This window comes from Lonchura striata, chromosome 2 (assembly GCF_050655825.1).
Source record: "Lonchura striata isolate lonStrDom1 chromosome 2, ASM5065582v1, whole genome shotgun sequence".
NCBI lineage: Eukaryota > Metazoa > Chordata > Aves > Passeriformes > Estrildidae > Lonchura > Lonchura striata.
The window spans coordinates 60,693,687-60,712,685 of NC_140704.1; the positions used below are offsets into that span (position 1 = coordinate 60,693,687).

The following is an 18,999-nucleotide window of genomic DNA, read 5'->3' on the forward strand; positions in this document are numbered from 1 at the left end:
TACTCCAGAATCCAAAGCAAGTGGCTGTGGGTATTTATTTAATAAGGTTTGAAGTCTGCCCCAAGCAGGATGTCAGTGTGTTGTGTACCCAGAGCTTCCTCAGGCTGCTTGTGGTGAGATCTTAGTTCTTTAACATCGTGAAAAGATTACTCCTGTTCCATCCTGCTTCATATGAAGCAGGGTAGATTCTGTGATTCTAAAGACAGTCCTGCTGTTTCAGTGAAATTCCTTGCTTTTCTTCATCCTTGTGAATTTCGATAGGTTCCCTCCAGGACTCTGGAGGAGTTAAAACTGAGAGGAATTCGGCCATGAATATCAAGATAGCCAAATGAGTGGTCTGCTTATAATTCCTTGAGGCATCTCTTCTAATGCCTTGCACAGAACAAAAGTCCTGTTGTGGGGGTGCTTAGGAGTTGCTGTGGTCTTGGAGACTTGACAGGAATGAAAAATAATCTTTTTATGGTTTCTTGCTAAAACACTCAAAAGAGCTTTGGTTGGGCTTAGCATTTGAAAAACATTTTTTTGGTATGTGACTCTTCTGGATATTCTGGCTTATTTGCCTTCACTCTGATCAGTGCAACAATAATTATATTTTAAGTTTTTGGCAGGATTCAAATTTATGTTTCAAGTCACAAAGGATCATCATTACCATTTTATCTGGCTTTGGTATATTATCACAGGCCCCTGTGAAAACTCATTTGCTTCCTTCACAGTTGGTTAAAACCGAAGAATCATCTGTATGTGAATCTCATGCAGCCTTCTAAATCTTGGATGGGTGGTCTGTGAGGCAGATTGAGAAACATAATTTCAGAACTACTGATGCTTTTACTGAAAACTGTGCTTCCACTGGCACTGTTAGAGGCAGGATACCTCAAAACCAACAGGTTTTTGGTGGTGATGCTGTAGTTGTGCCATAATTTGTGATGTTTGGTTCGTGGCCTAAAAGTATTCTGGTGTACTCCAAATTGCTCCCCATCTTTCTGTACACTTGAAAGAAAAAATGTCATTTGCCTTCTGATTTGATTATTTTCTGGGCCATAGGAAAGGCAGGTGCAGTTCTGAGCCTTTCCCTGGTTCTCCACTCCCTAGCCTGTCAGGGATGAGCCCTCTTGCAGGAGACTCTGCCATCTGCTGCTTTCCTCCCTGAAGTGAGGAATCTAAGCCAGCCTTAGATAGCTTCACTGTCTTTCTAAACCCCATCCCACTTCTGCTGTGGCAGAGCTCACTGTCATTTAAACTTTTCCTGCTTTTATGCTCTCTTGGCAGCTAATACCAGAGCTCTTTAAAGCTCTGCCTGTCCAAGCCTATTTTTTAGTAGGCAAGGCTGCAACTTTTCAAGCAGCTTTTTCTCACAGTTACCTTCAAAAAATACTTTGGCAAATTTACGAATCTAGGAATTTAGTTCCACAACTAGTTGGTATGTCCTTGATTAAACTCCATTTAAAATCAAAATAAGCTAGTGGCTTTTGACTCTTTTTTTTTTTTTCCCCTCACTTGCATGATAATAGTATCATAGTGTTTTATCAAATATCAACGATGACAGTCCTTAAGCAGGAAGAAAACTGAATATGTGAACAGATTGCATCTCAGGCAACAACATGTGATCCAATATAAAACATGAGCTTTTCAAGTTAGAGAATCATGGAAGAGCCCAGGTTGGAAGGAACCTTGAAAGATCATCTGGTGCAACCAGATGGTTGGTTATGTAGTGAAGTAGAAGAGAAATGGAAGAGAGAAGCCATTTGCTTTAATGAAGTAGGTCCAGTGTTTATTTCTGTATATTCTTTTCAAGAACCTTCTGGCTTTCACTTAGCAAAGGACAGTACTTGCTGGGAAAAAGCACCTTAAGTCCTTTGAAGGGTTCCTTTGAGTTTAAAGGGGATTTTTGGTTGTTGTTGTGTTTTGGTTTTTTTTGTTTTGGTTTTTTTTTTTTTTTTTTTTTTTTTTTTTTTTTTTGTAGGTGTAACTGAAGGTTCTTATTCCAGTAATTTTTTAGTCAAATATGAATTTTGAGAGAAAATACAGTTCATATCTAGCAGGAACACCTCTATGGATAGCACTCTTCCAGGTTTTTTAGTAAACCTTTACTAATGATACTAATTGTTCCTGTATCTTGTGACTTACAAACTCTGAGAATTTACATGAAATTTTATGAACTACTTTTTAGAGGCTTCTGTGTAGTTTACAGGTCCAGCTGTGCCTAACATAATGTACTTAGTCCAAGAGGGTCTGGTCCTAGAAAGCAGATTTCTCAGGCATTTGCATTTATTTTCACCTGTACCTTTTTCCAAGATTAGCTTTTCAGTACCCCTTGTGAAGAGTGAGTACCTAGTGTGGTAGTCTTTTTACCACTGGACTAGGCAGGATACTTGATTGTCCCAGAGTGCTGCTGTGTTTTCCTACCAAGCCTCTTGGCTGCAGCACTGTAGCCAGGACTTGTACTCTTTGCTATCCACGATATTCCTGAAAAATTTCTGAGGTTTGGTGTTTTCCAGGACAAAGGTCTGCCCAGATTAAGTGCATATTATGCCCTTTGTTCCTGAATGTTTGTGAAAGTTGCATTTGGTTATGTTGAAATGCTAAATGAGCTTGTCTTCCCAAGAGATTGAGTTTATGCCTTAAAGTCTTAAGGGGTTTCTATCAGCAGCATGTTCCGCTTTTCCTGGGAAGTTACAGAGCACACAGTTAGTAAACAGACCTGAGAAGATGATCATAAAATAAATTTCTAGAGGTACAACTGCACACATCCCTGACAGCTATTCCTTATACAGTTGTGTTACTAGTATTTACCAAGCACTTTTTACTCCATTACAGAGATGTGGTTGTTTGTGTGTATTCTTTAATCAGTGCTTTTTGGCATTCTGCACAAGCTAGATAGATTCTCAGTTACTTCTAAGAACGAAATGTTTCATATTCCAAATGTAATGTTTGATTCAGCTTTTGTATTTGTTAAGGCTGAGTTGCTCTTACTCACTTGTATTCTCTATCAGTTGTCTTGTGGCTTTGCACCCATCAACATAACAGAGGGAAATGCCTAATATTTCCCTCTGTTAGGCAAAGAGTTAATCCACAGCTTCTCTGGTTGGATATGAATTTCCTTGGCAGTGTAACTACTGCTTTCCTGGAGCACCTATTTTTGAATTTGATGCCGATACCTTCTGGGCATTAAAGTTTCAGTGTTTCAGCTTCAAGCAACAGTGATGTTCCTGCAGATCCAAACTGGCAGACATTGGTAGCCTAAATGCTAATGATTATTAGAGCAGAGCAAGGCTTGAGGATAACTGTGCCAAGTGTTGGCTCATTAAATTGGCAGGAAGATTAAAAAAGGCTGCTTTTAAAGATAAGGACAAGAATTGGTGTGGGCTAGGTGGGATGAGAGAATGGCAGTGGATAGGGCATGTGGTAGATGTCTTCTATCTTTCCCTAGGTAGTTTGAAGGCAAGAGTAGATTTATTGAGACAAATGAGCTGTCATGCAAGCAGGAATAATAGCAAGTTGAAGTAATAGTGTGCAGCACTTGTCACTGCTGGAAATCAGTAGACACAGCTCTGAAATATTAGTGTTGCTTTTCCAGAGTCCTAGTAAGTTATTAATTCCTTGTTTTTAAGAATTTTGGTAAACATTAATGCAGGGAAATGAATGATTTATCTTTTATTGTGATGGGGAAGCTACTTGAAATTAACATACTCCTTGGTTTGTTTATCCAGGGGAGCTCCCTCCCAAGGTTCACCGACCCTGGTCTTACATAAATTTGATCTGGTTTAACCTGAACATGCTTAGCTCTTGTCTCTGTTTGCGAAATACTTAGATGTATTTGGATGACTCAGATCTGGGCTGGACTGTTTAGGGTTTTATAGGGTAACGTGGTGTAGATAAATCAGATTAGAATGAGTAAATGGTGCCTCTCATTTACATGCTGAAAGAGCAGAGATGAGAAGTGCTTGTCTTTGCGTTGATATTTTCTGCAGAGTAGAATCTTATTAATAGATAAGATTAGTAGAATCTGAGACATTTAAAGTCATTTAACAGATTTGGTCTAATTAGTAGTTACGCTAATAATCTGAACTACTTAAAATAGTGAATTAATTCTAATACAGACAAAATAACTTCACTCTTTCCAAATCTTTACTCAGACCAAAGCAGGGTCTTTGAGGGATTTCACCTAGGTTGCACCTTCTAACATAATGGCTGTGTGTGTTGCCTCTGCTGTGGGGTTTGGACAAAGCAGTGTGGGCTGGGGGAAGTAGGACCCGTGTTCTTTGGGAAACTTTTAAAGCTGTTTGAACCACAACCTGAAGGATAGCCAGAAGAGACATGGAAATACAAAGATACAGGTCAGCATGCACTACATCACCCCCTTCTGCAATTACCACACACCTTGTGAACTCAACAGGAGCCAATTACTTATTTTTGCGGATGAACATTTGGTTTCCAGGTTCCAGAGAGAAAGCTGATACCATTAATTGGTGCTTCTATGATTATTGCAGGTTATTTAATGTGACCTGCTCCTTCTGATACCAACCTGTCATATCCTTCTACCTGGAAGAAGGCTGTACTGAAGCTAATATTAAATTTCCCGCTTGCATGGTTTTGAAGTTGTACTTCATTTGCCATGTTGCAGTTTATAGCTTGAAAATTCCTGATCAAGTCTCAGGATGACTTGAGTGAAAGAAACAAAGATTTTCTGTGATTAAGTAGATTCTTTTGTTTCTATTTCAGGAAAGCCCCACAGCACTGGCAGCTCCGAACGGATTCAGCTCTCAGGAATGTACAATGTTCGAAAAGGGAAAATACATTTGCCAGTCAACAGATGGACAAGACGCCAAGCTATCCTTTGTGGAACATGCCTAATTGTCTCATCAGTAAAAGAAAGCCAGACTGGAAAGATGCATGTCCTCCCTTTAATTGGTGGAAAAGTAAGATATTCTATTATATTTATTTTCTTGGTTAACCCGTGTCTGTTTATGAAGAGAAGATTGCATTTAATTAGGGTGATTATGACCCTCCAAAGGCTTGTTTCTATAAATGGGATTTTCAAAGTATATAAATGACTTTTGATTATAGTTGGTCATATTTAACAATTTAGAATGTTTGAATTAATACTACAAATAAAAACAATTGATGCACAATCTGTGTCTTTTTCTTGTGTGCAGTGTTAAGTTGTTTATATATGCAGTAGCATACAGCCAAAGGATACATGCAGGTGCATTGTGTTATGATCTCTGCTGTTCCTCCTCATGCACATTTTATCCATGCTGGGTTATTCTTAAGTTCTGAAAATTAACAAATAAGGTCATGGGCTTATTCTGAACATTGTGGGAGTTTTGAGTATTGTAAGCTAACAGCAACAAACGTTTTTCCTTGTGAAAAGCTAAAAATGGACTTTTTTCTGGTAGGTTACATCTAAAACCCAGGAGTTCCAGACTGAACATAGGGAAATTTATTTTTTCCCACTGGAATGGTGACTGAGCACTGGCATAGGTTACCCAGATGGGTGATGGCATATCTATCACCCCTGGAGATACTTAAAAACCATCTGTACATGGTCCTGGGCAACTGGCTTTAGATGGATCTACTTGAGCAGGGGGTTGAACCAGATGATCTCTACAGGTCCCTTCCAACCTTAACTCTTCTGTGAAACTGTAGTGAAGACAGTAAAATTACAGTATCACTGTTTTAACCTAAGCAGTGTTTCAGGAAACTATTGCTGACTTTTTAACTGAGGTAATGGGAAGAGAATCATCATCTTGAGGTTGAATTTACACCTTAAGTAATCTTCCTTTACTTTACATACTGGTAAATTGAATTCTGAATAGTTATTTGGAGAGAAATAAGCTTCACAATATTATATATGCAGACTAGAGTTGATTCATTAATATTCTATACTAGCAGTGTGAAAAGCAGAGCTGCCTTCTATTTTTCCTGCTTCTTCTATGATTCTTCACGATTCTCCAACTCTTCTTGAAGTAAAAACATTGTTCTCTTTTGGCAACAGTGTGTGAACTTTGGAGAATGAATTGTATTCCTGGCTGTAGGTTGCTGGAAAGGACAGGATTAAGGTTCCCATCAGCTTTCTCTTTGAGATGAATATTCTTTTCATTTCAATATATTTCTTTTAATTTTAAAACAGAAAAGATTATGTGCCATTTTAGTTGCTTAACGTGGTATTTTTAAGCAGCTTTTGCACAGAAATGCCTTATGTGATATAAAACATTCAGACTGTGTTAAGCAGAAAGTTGACAACAAATTCTAAAAGAAAAGGATAACTAAGCCCAGAAAAATGTACTGAGGGCTTCTGCTGACAAAGCTTGGGAGGAGGGTGCTTGGCACAGAACTAAGTGTTTTTTAAATTATTGCTCAAAAAATATTCTTCCTCATCCCCATAAATACTCTGCACTTCCTGGTTTGCAAAGGCTTTCCAAAATGCTGTACTGAGACACTGAGACCATAAGTTGTGTGGGACTTCTCGTGTATGGTAGCAGAATGATGTACTCTGGGTGTTTTTTAACAAGTTGAGAAATGCCAAAGAATTTAATTGGGCTGTAAGAGAAGCATTTTGTAAGCCTGTTTTTAATAACCAGGGAGTATAAATTGTATTTTTTTTTAGGTTGCATAAAAACAGCCTTAAATGCGTTTCATTGGCAAACCATTTATGGTGTTCACTTTCTATTAAAATGTTTATGTCCTTGGCGGTTTTCTCCGTTAGTTCTGTCCTCCTTCTGTTCTCATTCCTGCTTGTATGGATTTCATGAATATTTGACACCTGAGATCCAGCTTGGGTGTTTGAGATGGTTAGTCCAGCTCTACTTGATGATCTGCTCTTGGGCACACTTTTAACTTTGCCTTGGTTGAGTTCTGCAAAGAGTTTTGATTCTTGTTGACTCACAGTTTTTGTGTCTCTGCCGTAGGTGGAAGAAGTGAAAAAGCACCAGCACTGTTTAGCATTTAGTTCCTCTGGACCTCAAAGCCAGACCTACTACATTTGTTTTGATAACTTCACTGAATATCTGCGATGGCTGCGACAAGCATCAAAGGTGAGAATGCTGCTAACTCTAGTGTGAATGGGATGTTCGGAGAGTTTCCTCCAGTTCACATTTCTCCCTGCAGCAATACTGTTCCTCTTCTGGATTGGCAAGAACTGCTGTTGCTGCTGTTTGTGTTGTGTGGAAATACTAAATTTGAGAGCTCTTGGTAACAGGCAATAGGAAGGTGAATTTTTTTGCATTTATACCAACACTTCTTTCTACTGAGGTTGTTTAAACAAAGTGCTGTACTGAACTTCTTCCATTTTCTTACCAGCTGGCTGGATGTTCTGAGATCATTGTAACAACAAGGATGACAAATATAACTGTCAACATTCCAGTTGACAGTTTTTTCAATGTTATTAAAACCTGAAGTAATGTCAGTGTTTCTTAAATTCCTCACATAGAACCTAAATATTAAATTGCTAGGATAAAGGATTTTTTTCCTGCTTTGAAGTTTTGCTGAACCTCTCTTTAGTTAAATAACTATTTGATTTTGGGTTATTTGTAATAAGCAAATCATTTTTTGTCAGTGAAAAAAGGTTACTAACGAAAACCTTTATAAAGTAAATTTTATACTAGGCTTAGAACACAATTAATTATAGGAATTTAGGACCTTCATTATTTCATTCAACTCTTCAGTTCCACTTTCTGTTGTTGAAAGGTATTTTTGCAGTTGTCTGTTTTATCTCTTAATCCTTGCCACTTTTTTGCTAAAGCTTTATATATCTTGAACCATTATATTTTTCATACTTACTACAACTGAAGATTTTTTACCGTGCTGTCAGCATGCTCTATTTGCTTTTCTAACTGGCCCTAAACTAGTTCATTACTTTTGTACTTGATAGGACTCTCCATGCTCTTTACTATGTAAAATCAACTTAGTTTTATGTAGCAGTACTTAGAGATCCTCATGTAGCACTTGATCTGTTTTGTCTTTAGATTGCAATAATGAATTTTCCAGCTGATTGCCAAGGATATATCCTAGGTTGTGGGCTTTTTAAAGAGGCTTGATTGGATGTCAAACTTTCTTCAAACAGTAACTAGCACATGCATAATTTAAAACGTATTTTAGGGGTTTTTTTTAAAGTAAGTTTTAAAATTTTTTTTAAAGAAGCTGTTCTGGCATATCTGCTTAGGTTTGTTAAGCCTCAAGGTAAAAATCCCCAAGGCATGTTTTATGAGATAGTGAGACACAGTCTGTCAGGTTTTTGAGTCCTTGCTGCTTTGGGGCTGTCTCTAGGACAGTAGTGTCCTTTCATCTCCAGAGGGTTTGACATCAGATAAATGAAAGGCAAATCTAATGAGTGAGGAAAACAGTGGAAAACAATGAACTTCAGAGCTAGAGATAAATGGCCAGAAAGCCCCTCTGAATTACTGGCAGCATAAGCTTGTTCTGTGCCATGCTGTGCTTCTCTCCCTGGTTCACCCAAATGACTAACAGCATTGGGATGATAGCCAGCATGAGAACATATCCCCGTGCACTCACGATAACCTCCCATTCTTATGTAAGTGTAGAAAGAAAATACATAGTTTCAAGTGTCATTTCAGACTGTCAGAAGTGAAGAAACTTCTATGCTATTCTTTTAGTTGGTAAAATATGCTTCCAGGAAAAATAAAAGCATTTTAAACCCCAACTCCTCAGCCCCCAAACCTGAAAGTTTGCATTCTGCATTCGTGGATTTTCAAACAGTACTGTGCCACTTCAAGTTGTTTTGTTGATGTTTGGGGTTCCTGTCCTGAGACTGAAAAACAGAAACAAGCATGACTGTATGCAAGGCAGTCGTGTGGGAAGTGCTGCACAGTAACATTGTTTCTGAAGAACAGAAACAGGGAAACTAGTAATCCTGCTAAGGTAAATCAGATTTCCTCCAGCTGGTGCTGTTTGTGTCAAAGTGCTTAATTGTGAGGTGCACCACACCTGATTTACATGTATAAAGAAATGACAAAAGTTGAATCTTCAGCTCTGTAGTTCAGGCAAACTAGCATTCTTAGGCTGGGAACAACCCCCAACATTTATACGAGGAATTCTGCCTCAGGTGTTTGGAAACTAATCAAGTTCAAAGCTGCTGAAATAATCATGCTAACCAAGAAAATACTGTGTAAAGCACTGTATTTCTAGAAGCAAGCAAATTCAGGAAGGGAGATATTATGGCTCTGAAACTTAGTTTCTAGTTGCTCACTATGGGCTAGGTCACACAGTGCCTACAGATTCTTCCCTAATATTTGGTGTTGTATATAGTACCTGCACTTTTGTGAGTTATTATGAATAATATTTGACTGTATTTTAAATGTAGATGTTGTTTAATGACATCTGTTTTCAAAGTGACATTTGTGTTAACTTATATTCAGTGGTAGTTCTTCAGAGTAGTACTTCTCCTTTATGCTCCTGATACATGCTGCTGAAAACTGAGGCTTCTGATTCTTATTTAGTGTAATGAAAGCTTTAATTATAAATTTTAATGCATAAGGAAATCCCTGGTAAAATATTTTGTTAAAATTGCTCAGTTTAGTTTTTAATGATGAAAAAAAATTTCATGTCTGTCTTTGGTATACTTCAGAAGAGCTAGAAGATGATGTTGTTTTAACTTTTAAATAACAAGCTCAATCTTGAAAGGAGACTTGCAAAGAATGCTTGCTCTGCAGTCTTTCTCCCCACAGAATATTGGCAATGTTGACTTTTTCGTGGTGTTTCAGAATGAGACAAATCCCATTGCATCACTCCTACAATAAATATGTGTATGCTAGAAAAGATTTGAATTTGTGTTTGTGGAGACTGGGGTTTAATTTAATTAAAAATAAGCATTGCTGCTGTATAATCAGATTCATTCTAATGGTGAAATCTAGCATAGCCAAGACCACTCTCATGCTCTGCCTCTGTAAATTCTTGGAAGGTGAATAGGTGTTAGGATTGGTTTTCCTATATGGATGTGTCCTGAGGTGAACAGAACTTCTGTTTTCAGGACAGACTAGAATTATTGCACAAATACTGACCTAAATATTGAACTTGGTGACATACTTATTCCAAATAGGCCAACTTTAGATACACTGATTTAGCCTGATTCAGAATATTTTTAAAAGCTGGAGATGTCTTGTTCATTAATATTGATAGTTCTATACCACAGTGCATTTCTTTCCTTTTACTTTCCAAAAACTGGAGGGCTAATTAAGGAAGCTTAAAAGGAAAACAACAGCAACAGATTTGGTCCTTTGTGATCTAATGCATTCGTTCTCTTGCCAAATGTTGAAAAATAAGCTTATGCAACTGGGAAGGGGGAGCAGAGGGGAAAGAAAGGAACATCTTCACAGCTTTAAAGAATTTTCTCTGCATAAAGTTGTCATGATGGTTCTGGAACTGGCACAATTACTTGCACAGCAAATCTGCCACTGCTTGCTACTTGAATGTCAAATGCAGAAGGACAGGGCAAAGAGCATGTGTTTTAACAGTGAGGATGACGTGATGAGGGTGTTCTTCATTTGCCACTTCCAAAAGCTGAAAAGCTACACCCTTAATGTAGAAGAGAGAGGGGTGTTATGCATACAGTGTTAGGGAGTGGTGGGACTTGCTGTTGTGAGGCTTTGTTTTTGGGATGTGGTTTGCTATTGGATGCTTCTAACAGCTAAACCTAACAATTTAAATTTGTGAAATTTCTGTTTTGAGCATTGCCTATGACACAGTTCATGACATGGATGGTTTGGATGGAATATCAAAGGATTAGCAGTCCTCTATGTTCCAAGGCATGCAGTTAAAATGGGATGTCAAGGTCTGCCTTGGAAATTCAGTATTGCAGATACATTACAGATTTTTATCTTCTTGGAAGTAGTGTGCCCTACTAATGAGCATGCCAGGATGAGTTATGTGACCCCACAAAACTTCTCTCCCCTCCTGGCTGCAGGAGAGCAGGAAGTGTGTCAACAGCTTCATGTGACAATTATTTCCTGCTTTAGTGCTTGGTTCAGTGGGACAGGTGGAAGAAAGAGAGGCGGTGAGGGACAAGGGCTGTGAACAGTGCATATCTGTGTAGGTAGGGAGAGATGTACAGGCACAGAGCCTTGGGTGTCTGCACACCAGTGAACCAGAGCTGGACAGCTGTGCCTGGGAATAAGTTGTCATGTGGAGCTTAGATGCCTTCACATAAAAGAGGCCTGCTGTTGAAAATACAAGGAATGTCCAAAAATAAGATTTAAAACCTATGAAATTTAAGAGTTTTCTCTTGTGTGCTTTTATATTTTCCTTTTCCTGTTTCAGTCACCTCTGTGTTAATGTCTCTAGTGGAAGTGTGTGGTGTTCCAAACAATCATAGCCTGTGAAAAAGTAGAGATGATGTCAGTGTACATTATGTTTAAAACATGGCAAAAATAGCAAGAATAGCAAATTAACTGAGAAGGGTGTGCTGCCATGTTGGCCTTACTCCTTTCACGTCAGTGCAGAATGCTCTCTTCATATGTTTATTTGCACTGTGAAGCTAGCAGAAAATAAGAGCAGATTAGAAATTAGCTTATACTATACAAGTAAGTCATGCAGGAGCCTCTACAGTTGTAGTCTCCATCTTCCCTCAACTTGCGTAGATATCTACCTGAAGCAGCAGTACAAAATGAATGGTTTTGCTTTTTTTCTCCAAAGTTATCTAGTTCTGACCATCTGCCTCAGTTTTCTGATTGCTTTTTCAGTACAAATTTGACCGAGGCTGTTGTAAAAGGGGAGTATGAGCCCTGTTAAGTGGACAAAGCTGATCTAAAACTATAGTGATATGATATTTATTTCTGATGAGGAGAAAAGGTTTGAGTTCATACTTGGTGCTACAGATCACATTTATATATATAAATTCTACATAATTTAGAAAATAATTCCTGACCTTGACTGCAGTTCTGCAAAAATATTTCCAAAATGGGAGACCAAGATGATAACATTTTGGGTGTGTTTTACAGAAACTGCTGAAGAAATGCAGTAAGTAACAATTGAGCATTACTGCTAAAGATGTACCTGCTTTTCAGCTGTGCTTCTTCCACCTTTGAGACAGGAATAGATCATCAGCTGTGGGACTGCTTTTTCCTTCAGTACATAAGATTCTGCTAATTAATTAAAGTGATGGGGTATAAGGTATATCCACTTGTGCATATAGCTTCATCTTGAGTTCAGATGTTAGCATTTGTCTTCTGTCAGCCATGGTCAACCAGGAAAAGTTATGTGAGAAACTTCCACACCAGCTTCATTGTGGAACACAGACTTTGCAGAGCTTTTTAATACAAAATACAGCTTTGAGTCTGTAAAGAAGGCTTGAAGGCACTAGTCTCATTGTTAAGTTAGCCCTACATTGTATTTGTCTTGGCTTACCCTCTAGGTGATTGACCTATTTCATATGTATTTCTGGATACTATAATGAGCTGTCTTCACAGAGTTCATCACTGCAGTAATTTTTATTACCAAGCTTCAGTTGTTCCTGGAGACATGAGGGACAGGCTTTTCTAATGCTTACTGGTCAAAATGGGCTCAGAATACATTTTTGCAGAGCTTTGATCACAAATCAGCACCAATGGTGAGTGTAGAGAAAAATCATATGCAAGGATAAAGTAGTTTATTTTAAGTTATTTGGGGTGTTACTTGTTACAGTGCTGACGACTTTTATGTCACTGGATGCACTGTCTCCTCTCCAAGTGTCAGTTAAGCTCCCTAAGCAATGAATAACCTTCTTCTGGAGGAATACTGTGGAGAATTTTACTTTCCATGCAATTTGAATTTCTAGATTAGCATTTTTGCTTCTACCTCTTGCTCTTGGTTATCACCTGTGGTCATTCTACAGGGAATTGTGAATAACAAACAGACTATTTGTGTTGGAGTTAGTTTCTGACATTTCCTTTTAGCTTTATAGTCTTAGTCTGTGTTTGAATGTACCATTGTGATTTGGGGCTACCTGGTTTTGTGTGTGTTGGGAACAGGTTGGAAGTCAGGAACCTGCCGGTTGGTCAATGTGAAGGTGACCATGAAGTACTTGGTTTGTTTCTTATGCCAGTTGAGCTTGGAGGCTGAAAAATGAGTCTTTATTCTACTATGACCTAAAAATTAGTTTTGTGTACTGCCAGCATCAGTGGGCATGTTTTGAGAACAGCCTTTAAACAAAGTTTGTTTTCTTTGTGAATAACAATTTGTATTTCTTCACACTTGATAGCCTGTTGGAAAAGTTGATTCAACATCTGGTCAAGGAAAGAGAACCCAGAAAGATTTTCTTGTTTTTCAGTGGGTCTTTTTTTGAGCTGATCCTTCTTACAGGAAATACGATGACTCTAAGTTTAGTACAAGGAAACAATTTTTTCCCTTAATACCATAAAATGACAATGCTGAGATAATGCTTTTGCTAAAAATAGATCCCTAAAAATAAACCCATAGCTTCCTTTTGGTGGTGATTACAAGTACTCAAACATAAACAAACCGCTGCTTTCTGTGTGGAATTCGACTTCCTTTTCTCAGTGTGTGTGAAATCTTCAGTGTTTGGGACCTTTGCTCTGAAGTCATATCTGGTCATTCTTGCTGTTGTTGGCTTGTTATAATCTCAAGTGTGAAAGCAAAAGATTGGGCAAAGCAAACTTGAAGCCAGTTTTCTTGCTCTTTTGATGATAACACTTAAAAGTTTTCCTCCTCCTCTTTCCCTGCAAAACTTATTCTTTTGTGCCTTTTGTTATTAGAGGTTAGTTGACATTTTGGAAATTTAACTTCTGGGTGTGTTTCAGTGTAGTCAGCCTCTCTTAATGGTTCAGAAGGGAAGCCTGATACTGTGTCTCAGCTGATTAATTTTGCATGTCTAAGCAGTTCAGCTGATTTTAAAGTGTAATGGTGACTTCAGGCTCTTCATTTGTGTTTTAGAGAAATTACAGTTTCACTGTTTTTTTTTTTTTTTCCCTTCTTTTGCTGGAATTTACAGAGTCTGTGGTTCTTGTTTTGAGTTTGCTGCCTTCAGTTAATAATGATTATTGAAATATTGCAGCCAAGAGTGAGAACAGAAAACTAGGTATCTCCTGCACATCTGGAATAGCATTCACTTACTGTCTTTTGAAGCCTCTAAATCAGGTTCTGGTATTATTGAAGCTGAATTTGTGCAGCTCTTGCATAAATACAGGAAAGCATCACCTGGAAGCTCAGTGAGGTATTGCATATGTTATCTTTTAAGGTGTGTTTTAATCCAGAAGGATCCTAAAGTGTTTTCAGTAATCTCTGGAAGTGGAAGAGCAGAAAAAAGTGGGAGAATGAATTTTAATGTTGCTCTTAATGAAGCTCAGGGGAACCAAGTGTCTGCAGTGACCACATCTTGTAAGACAGGAGGAGATTGTAGGGACTGACATATTGCACAGTGTTGTGGTGTGTCTAAGGTGTGATAATGGAGTTGGTCTTGAAACTGAATGGCTGTAACACTGAAAGCATTTTCAAGCAAAATCTAACAGCAAGGAAGAAAGGAGAAGAGTTTTTAGCAAAACCTAACTTTAGGGACATTTACTCTCCTTAGGCCTCTTCTGTAGTCAGTGGAGAAGGATTAAAGTCTCCAAGGAGAAGAGGGAATGAGTGCTGGAGACCAGTTTTTGGCCACATGCCAGTAGAGCTATATCCATGATTATTTGTATTGCAAAACACTTGGGTCAGAAGGCCTTTTGAGTTACAGTGGCATAATGGCATCAAAAGAGTTCATCTCATTGTGGAATTAATACGTGATACATCTGTGTCAAAGAACCTAGGTCAGCAATTGAGGGCCTAGCATAATCTCTTGCTTAACACAAACAAAAAAACCCTACCACCCTCTCCATGTGGGACTGGGGAGACTCAGACAAGCGACCTTCCAGTAGAAGTCTTACTGGCAAGAGTCTGAAATCTACAGTATATCATAGAACAGTTTGAGCTGGCAGAGACCTTCAAGAGTATCTAATTCCAAAATTCCCACCATGGGCAGGGACGCCTTCCAGTACACCACATTACTCAAAGCCCCATACAATCTGACTTTGAACACTTCCAGGGATGAGCCATCTACAGTGTCTCTGAGCAACCTTGGATTATCTTTGTGGCCGTCCTCTGGACATACTTTAAAAAGTTTATGCCTTTATTGTGTTTGAGACCTTAGACCTGGATGCAGCACTCCAGGTGGGGTCTCACAAGGGCTGAATAGAAGGGGAGAATCATGTCCCTTGCCCTCCTGGCCACATCTCTTTTCATGCAGCTCAGCCTGTACTTTGCCTTCCTGGCTGTGAGTGCACATTGTTGGCTCATGTCTGGGTTTTCATCAACCAGAACCCCAAGCTGCTCTCAGTGACAATTTCTACCAGTCCGTACTTATATCTGGGTTTGCCTTCTAACCTTGGTGCAGCTCCTGGGACCTGGACTTCCTAAACTTCATGAGCTCTTGCAGGCCCACTTTTCAAGTTTGTCCAGGTCCCTCTGGATGGCTTCTCTTCCTTCTACTGTGTCATCTGTAAGCTTGCTGAGGGTGCACTTGATCTCAATATGTCATTGATAAAGACATTGAAGAGCATCAGTTGCAAGACCTGTGATCCTGAGAGCCATTACCCTCCATCTCACAGAGAACCATTAACTACAACTTTGGCTGCATCCATCCAGCATTTCCTTATCTGCAAAATAGTCTCCACCCTTCAAATCCATGTCTTCATGGTTTGGAGATAAGGGTGTTGTGTGGGACTGTGTCAAAGGCCTTAGAGAAGTCCAGGTGGATGACATTGGCTGGTCTTCTCAAGCTGACTGCTGCAGTCACTCTGTCATAAAAAAGCCACCAGATTGGTCAGGCATGGTTTGAACTTAGTGCTTTAGTATTGCTTCTTTAAGGATCTGCTGCATGATTTTCCCATGCTGAAATGAAATAATACTGAAAGAAAGTTCTTGTTGGAGGGCTGCTCGTTGCAAAGTCTGTGTGCTTGGCAGTGTACAGCAACTTGTCTTAGTAAAAAAAATAAATCTAACAGGAATAGTAAAAAGAAAAAGGCATTTTTCTTAATTTTTATTAGACTGTCACCTCTTTGGCAGTATTTACAAGTGAATTATTTTCAGTCAAGCTGTTCTAAGGATGTTAGTATTCTTTGCTCCACCAAATAGAGATTCACATGTCTGAATTGTAAGTAGCTTAATGCAACAGCTAATTACTGTCACTTAACTCTAAGTTACATATTAAACCTTGTCCTTGCAGGGATCTTAGTGTAAGTATCCCAGTGTGACTACCACCAAGGTACAGAATTGATATCATTCCCTGGGTAATATCGATACCAGTACATTATCTCTAAAAGAAGACTACCTTTCCTCCAGGAGGAACAGAAGTACTCATATTCTGGTAATGACTTCAGATACTACCAAGCATTTCCAAATGACAGATGATAATGAATGCCATATTTTTTGTCAAATTTTTGGTCTCAAGATCTCTGTGCTAAACTTGGGACACTGGCTGGCTTTCACATCTGTGAATTTTTTTCTGGTCTCCTATCATGAAAAGTAAGGGAGCTCAACTGCTGGTTAATCCCTTTCACATTTCCTCCTCCCCACACACATTTTCTAATGCTGTTTTCAGTTGTTAGAGGTTTGCACAAGGGCCAAAAGCAAAAGTGACCTGTTTGTTTATAAAACTTGGTACATAAGGAGAGCAGAGAAGTGACAAGTTTAAATTATTTCTGTTCTCCTGAGTCTTGCTGGCATTAGGTATTTGTACCAGAGGTTTTGGCTGCTTCACCTGCAGAGGAGCGATGGAGCAAGAGTGCCCTGTGAGTGCTGCCACACTGCCCTGTTCTTTGGAGGGAATTACTGCTCTGACCTGTGGTAGTGCCTGTTGGGTTTGTGGATCTGAGTGACAGGCTTTCAAAAAAACCTTTACTGGGTTTTTATATTTTCACCTCCTTAGCTTGAGTTGGCGTGTATCTAATTTAACATTTGAAAGAAAACAAAAAGAAAGTGCCAGAAAAGCCAGTACCCTTTTACCCTTGGGCTGCACCCATTTTTACAGTTGTCATTTAAAAATGAAAATACATGGCTTTAAAGAAAAAGCAAATGTTTTTTTCCTCCCTCCCCTTCATTAAGTTATCTGGCATTATTAGGTTGTTTACCAGGCTAAAGAGTTCCTCAGCTCTTGGCTGTGTGCGAGGGCACCGATGAGCTTTCCTGGCTGTGGACTTCAGCTCAGTGGAGGGAGGCCTCTCTGCTGAGCAGGGCTTTGATGTTGGAATAGAAAGGAGGGTTAGGATTTGAAGCAAGGTTAATTCTGAGGTGAGGAGAACCTGTTTGCTCAAAATAAGTTTAGGTGTTTCAAGATAATGTATCACTGTTTAGTTAAGGCTTATGCAGGCCTTGGTGGGATGTGATGATTATCAAACTGTTTAAAAACAAATCCTAAAGGAGAAAAATTAAACTGCCTTTGTATTGCATGTCTACAGCAGGTATAATTTAACACTGTCAACTCAGTTCAAACAGACTGGGAATTTGGCTGCCTCTATAGTGTGGGCTGTTTTGCCATTTTGTCTTCTGTTGAAGTCCTAAGCAGTAATTTCTTATCTGAATAGAACTATAGGTAATGGGATGAGGGTAAACAGGAAAAAGACATAATTATGTTGGTTTAAATTCACACCACAGGTCACACCAAAAGATGTCTTTGTATAAACAAGACTTGTGTTTGTCCATACAGCTGGGTTCAGCTGTGCCCATTGCTGACATCCATTCTCAGCAACAGATCATTTTTGTAGTATAGCCAAGGATTTAAAACAAAGACCATAATCAGTCTGGTTACATACTCAGTGACAGAGGTGTCATTATACTGATGGACAAAGCAAAGTGGGTTTTTTTGCGTAGCAAAAAGCAACAAGAATATGGGTTGATGCAAGTGTTGTTCTGTTTTTTGTTGCCAGCTGATAAAGATTTACAGTGAACCTATACTGTATTTTCACAGGTCTTAGAATACTGTTTCCTTTTTTCTCTTTTATTTGAAGTGTTGCCTGGCATCTAGGCATCAGAAGTACTGCTGGCTTTTTGGAATAGTTGTTTATATTTGTAGGGGTATTGTGGCACAAGTAACACGTGTAAAAGTGAGTTTTCATATTAAGGAGACTCCTGTTTCTTTAGCATGTGGGTAACTCTCAGGTGGGGAGGAGCAGAAGGCATACGGCCCAAGGCGGGGAGAGCACTCTGCAACAGCATTATTTGTGGTGGTATTTGTAGACTAAATCAGCATTTTGTTGCTGCTGTGGGAAAATTAAAAGCACAATTACAGGTTTTTGGTGTTTTCAGGGCTTTTTGTAGTACATGTGCTACATTTTGTATCACTTCAAAACTACAGTTAGTTTGCCATATTCATCTGAAGACTGAAAAAAGAACAGTGTAGACATAGGATAAATTACTGAGGTTGCAACAGGAACTGGATTCTCTTGGACTTTGTGGTTTGATGTACAAAATTCAGTGTGGCCTTATCCCATTATTACTCCTCTGGTATTACAGTGGGGGACATTGCAACACAATGACAGACTGTAAAGTATTTAAAAATCATATCCAGGGAATGGAGAAAGCAGCATATTTCATATTGTTTATTTATATTTTTTGATGATTAAATATCCCAACTGAAAAACAAACTTCAAAGAAGTGTGAGATCTTGCTTTGTTTTTGAGCTGCTTGGGTGTCAAATGTTGCACATATTGCAGAGACAAGCATTGACTTTACAGCTCCTGCTGTAGCTCCTGTCATTGAGAGCTTGTCATGTACCATCTCCCAAGAATGTCATTGCCCCAGCCATTTCCTCAGTGTTATTTGGACTGGAAATGTGGCAGTGGTTTCATATGACACAAATATGAGGGGTCTGTGCAGTTTGGGATATGATGAAAAGACATTTGAGAGGGATTGGTTTGGGCCGTGGCGGCTTCTGCCTGTGGAGTTTTGAACTGTGCTGCTTGTGGTTTTATTTTTATATATGTACATATAGCATATCAAATAGCTGTACTTAAGTGTTTTCCACAAGAA

General features: G+C 38.8%; 1 protein-coding gene across 2 annotated transcripts in view; it reads left to right on the forward strand.

The window, feature by feature from the left end:
- Positions 1–18,999, forward strand: part of PHLPP1 (PH domain and leucine rich repeat protein phosphatase 1) — a 135,709-nt gene that overhangs the window by 68,025 nt on the left and 48,685 nt on the right. For both annotated transcript variants that reach the window (XM_021530550.3, XM_085571158.1), the window contains exons 2-3: positions 4,720–4,916; positions 6,909–7,034. In XM_021530550.3, coding sequence (XP_021386225.3) covers positions 4,720–4,916; positions 6,909–7,034 — 323 coding nt within the window. The remainder of the gene's footprint in view (positions 1–4,719; positions 4,917–6,908; positions 7,035–18,999) is intronic.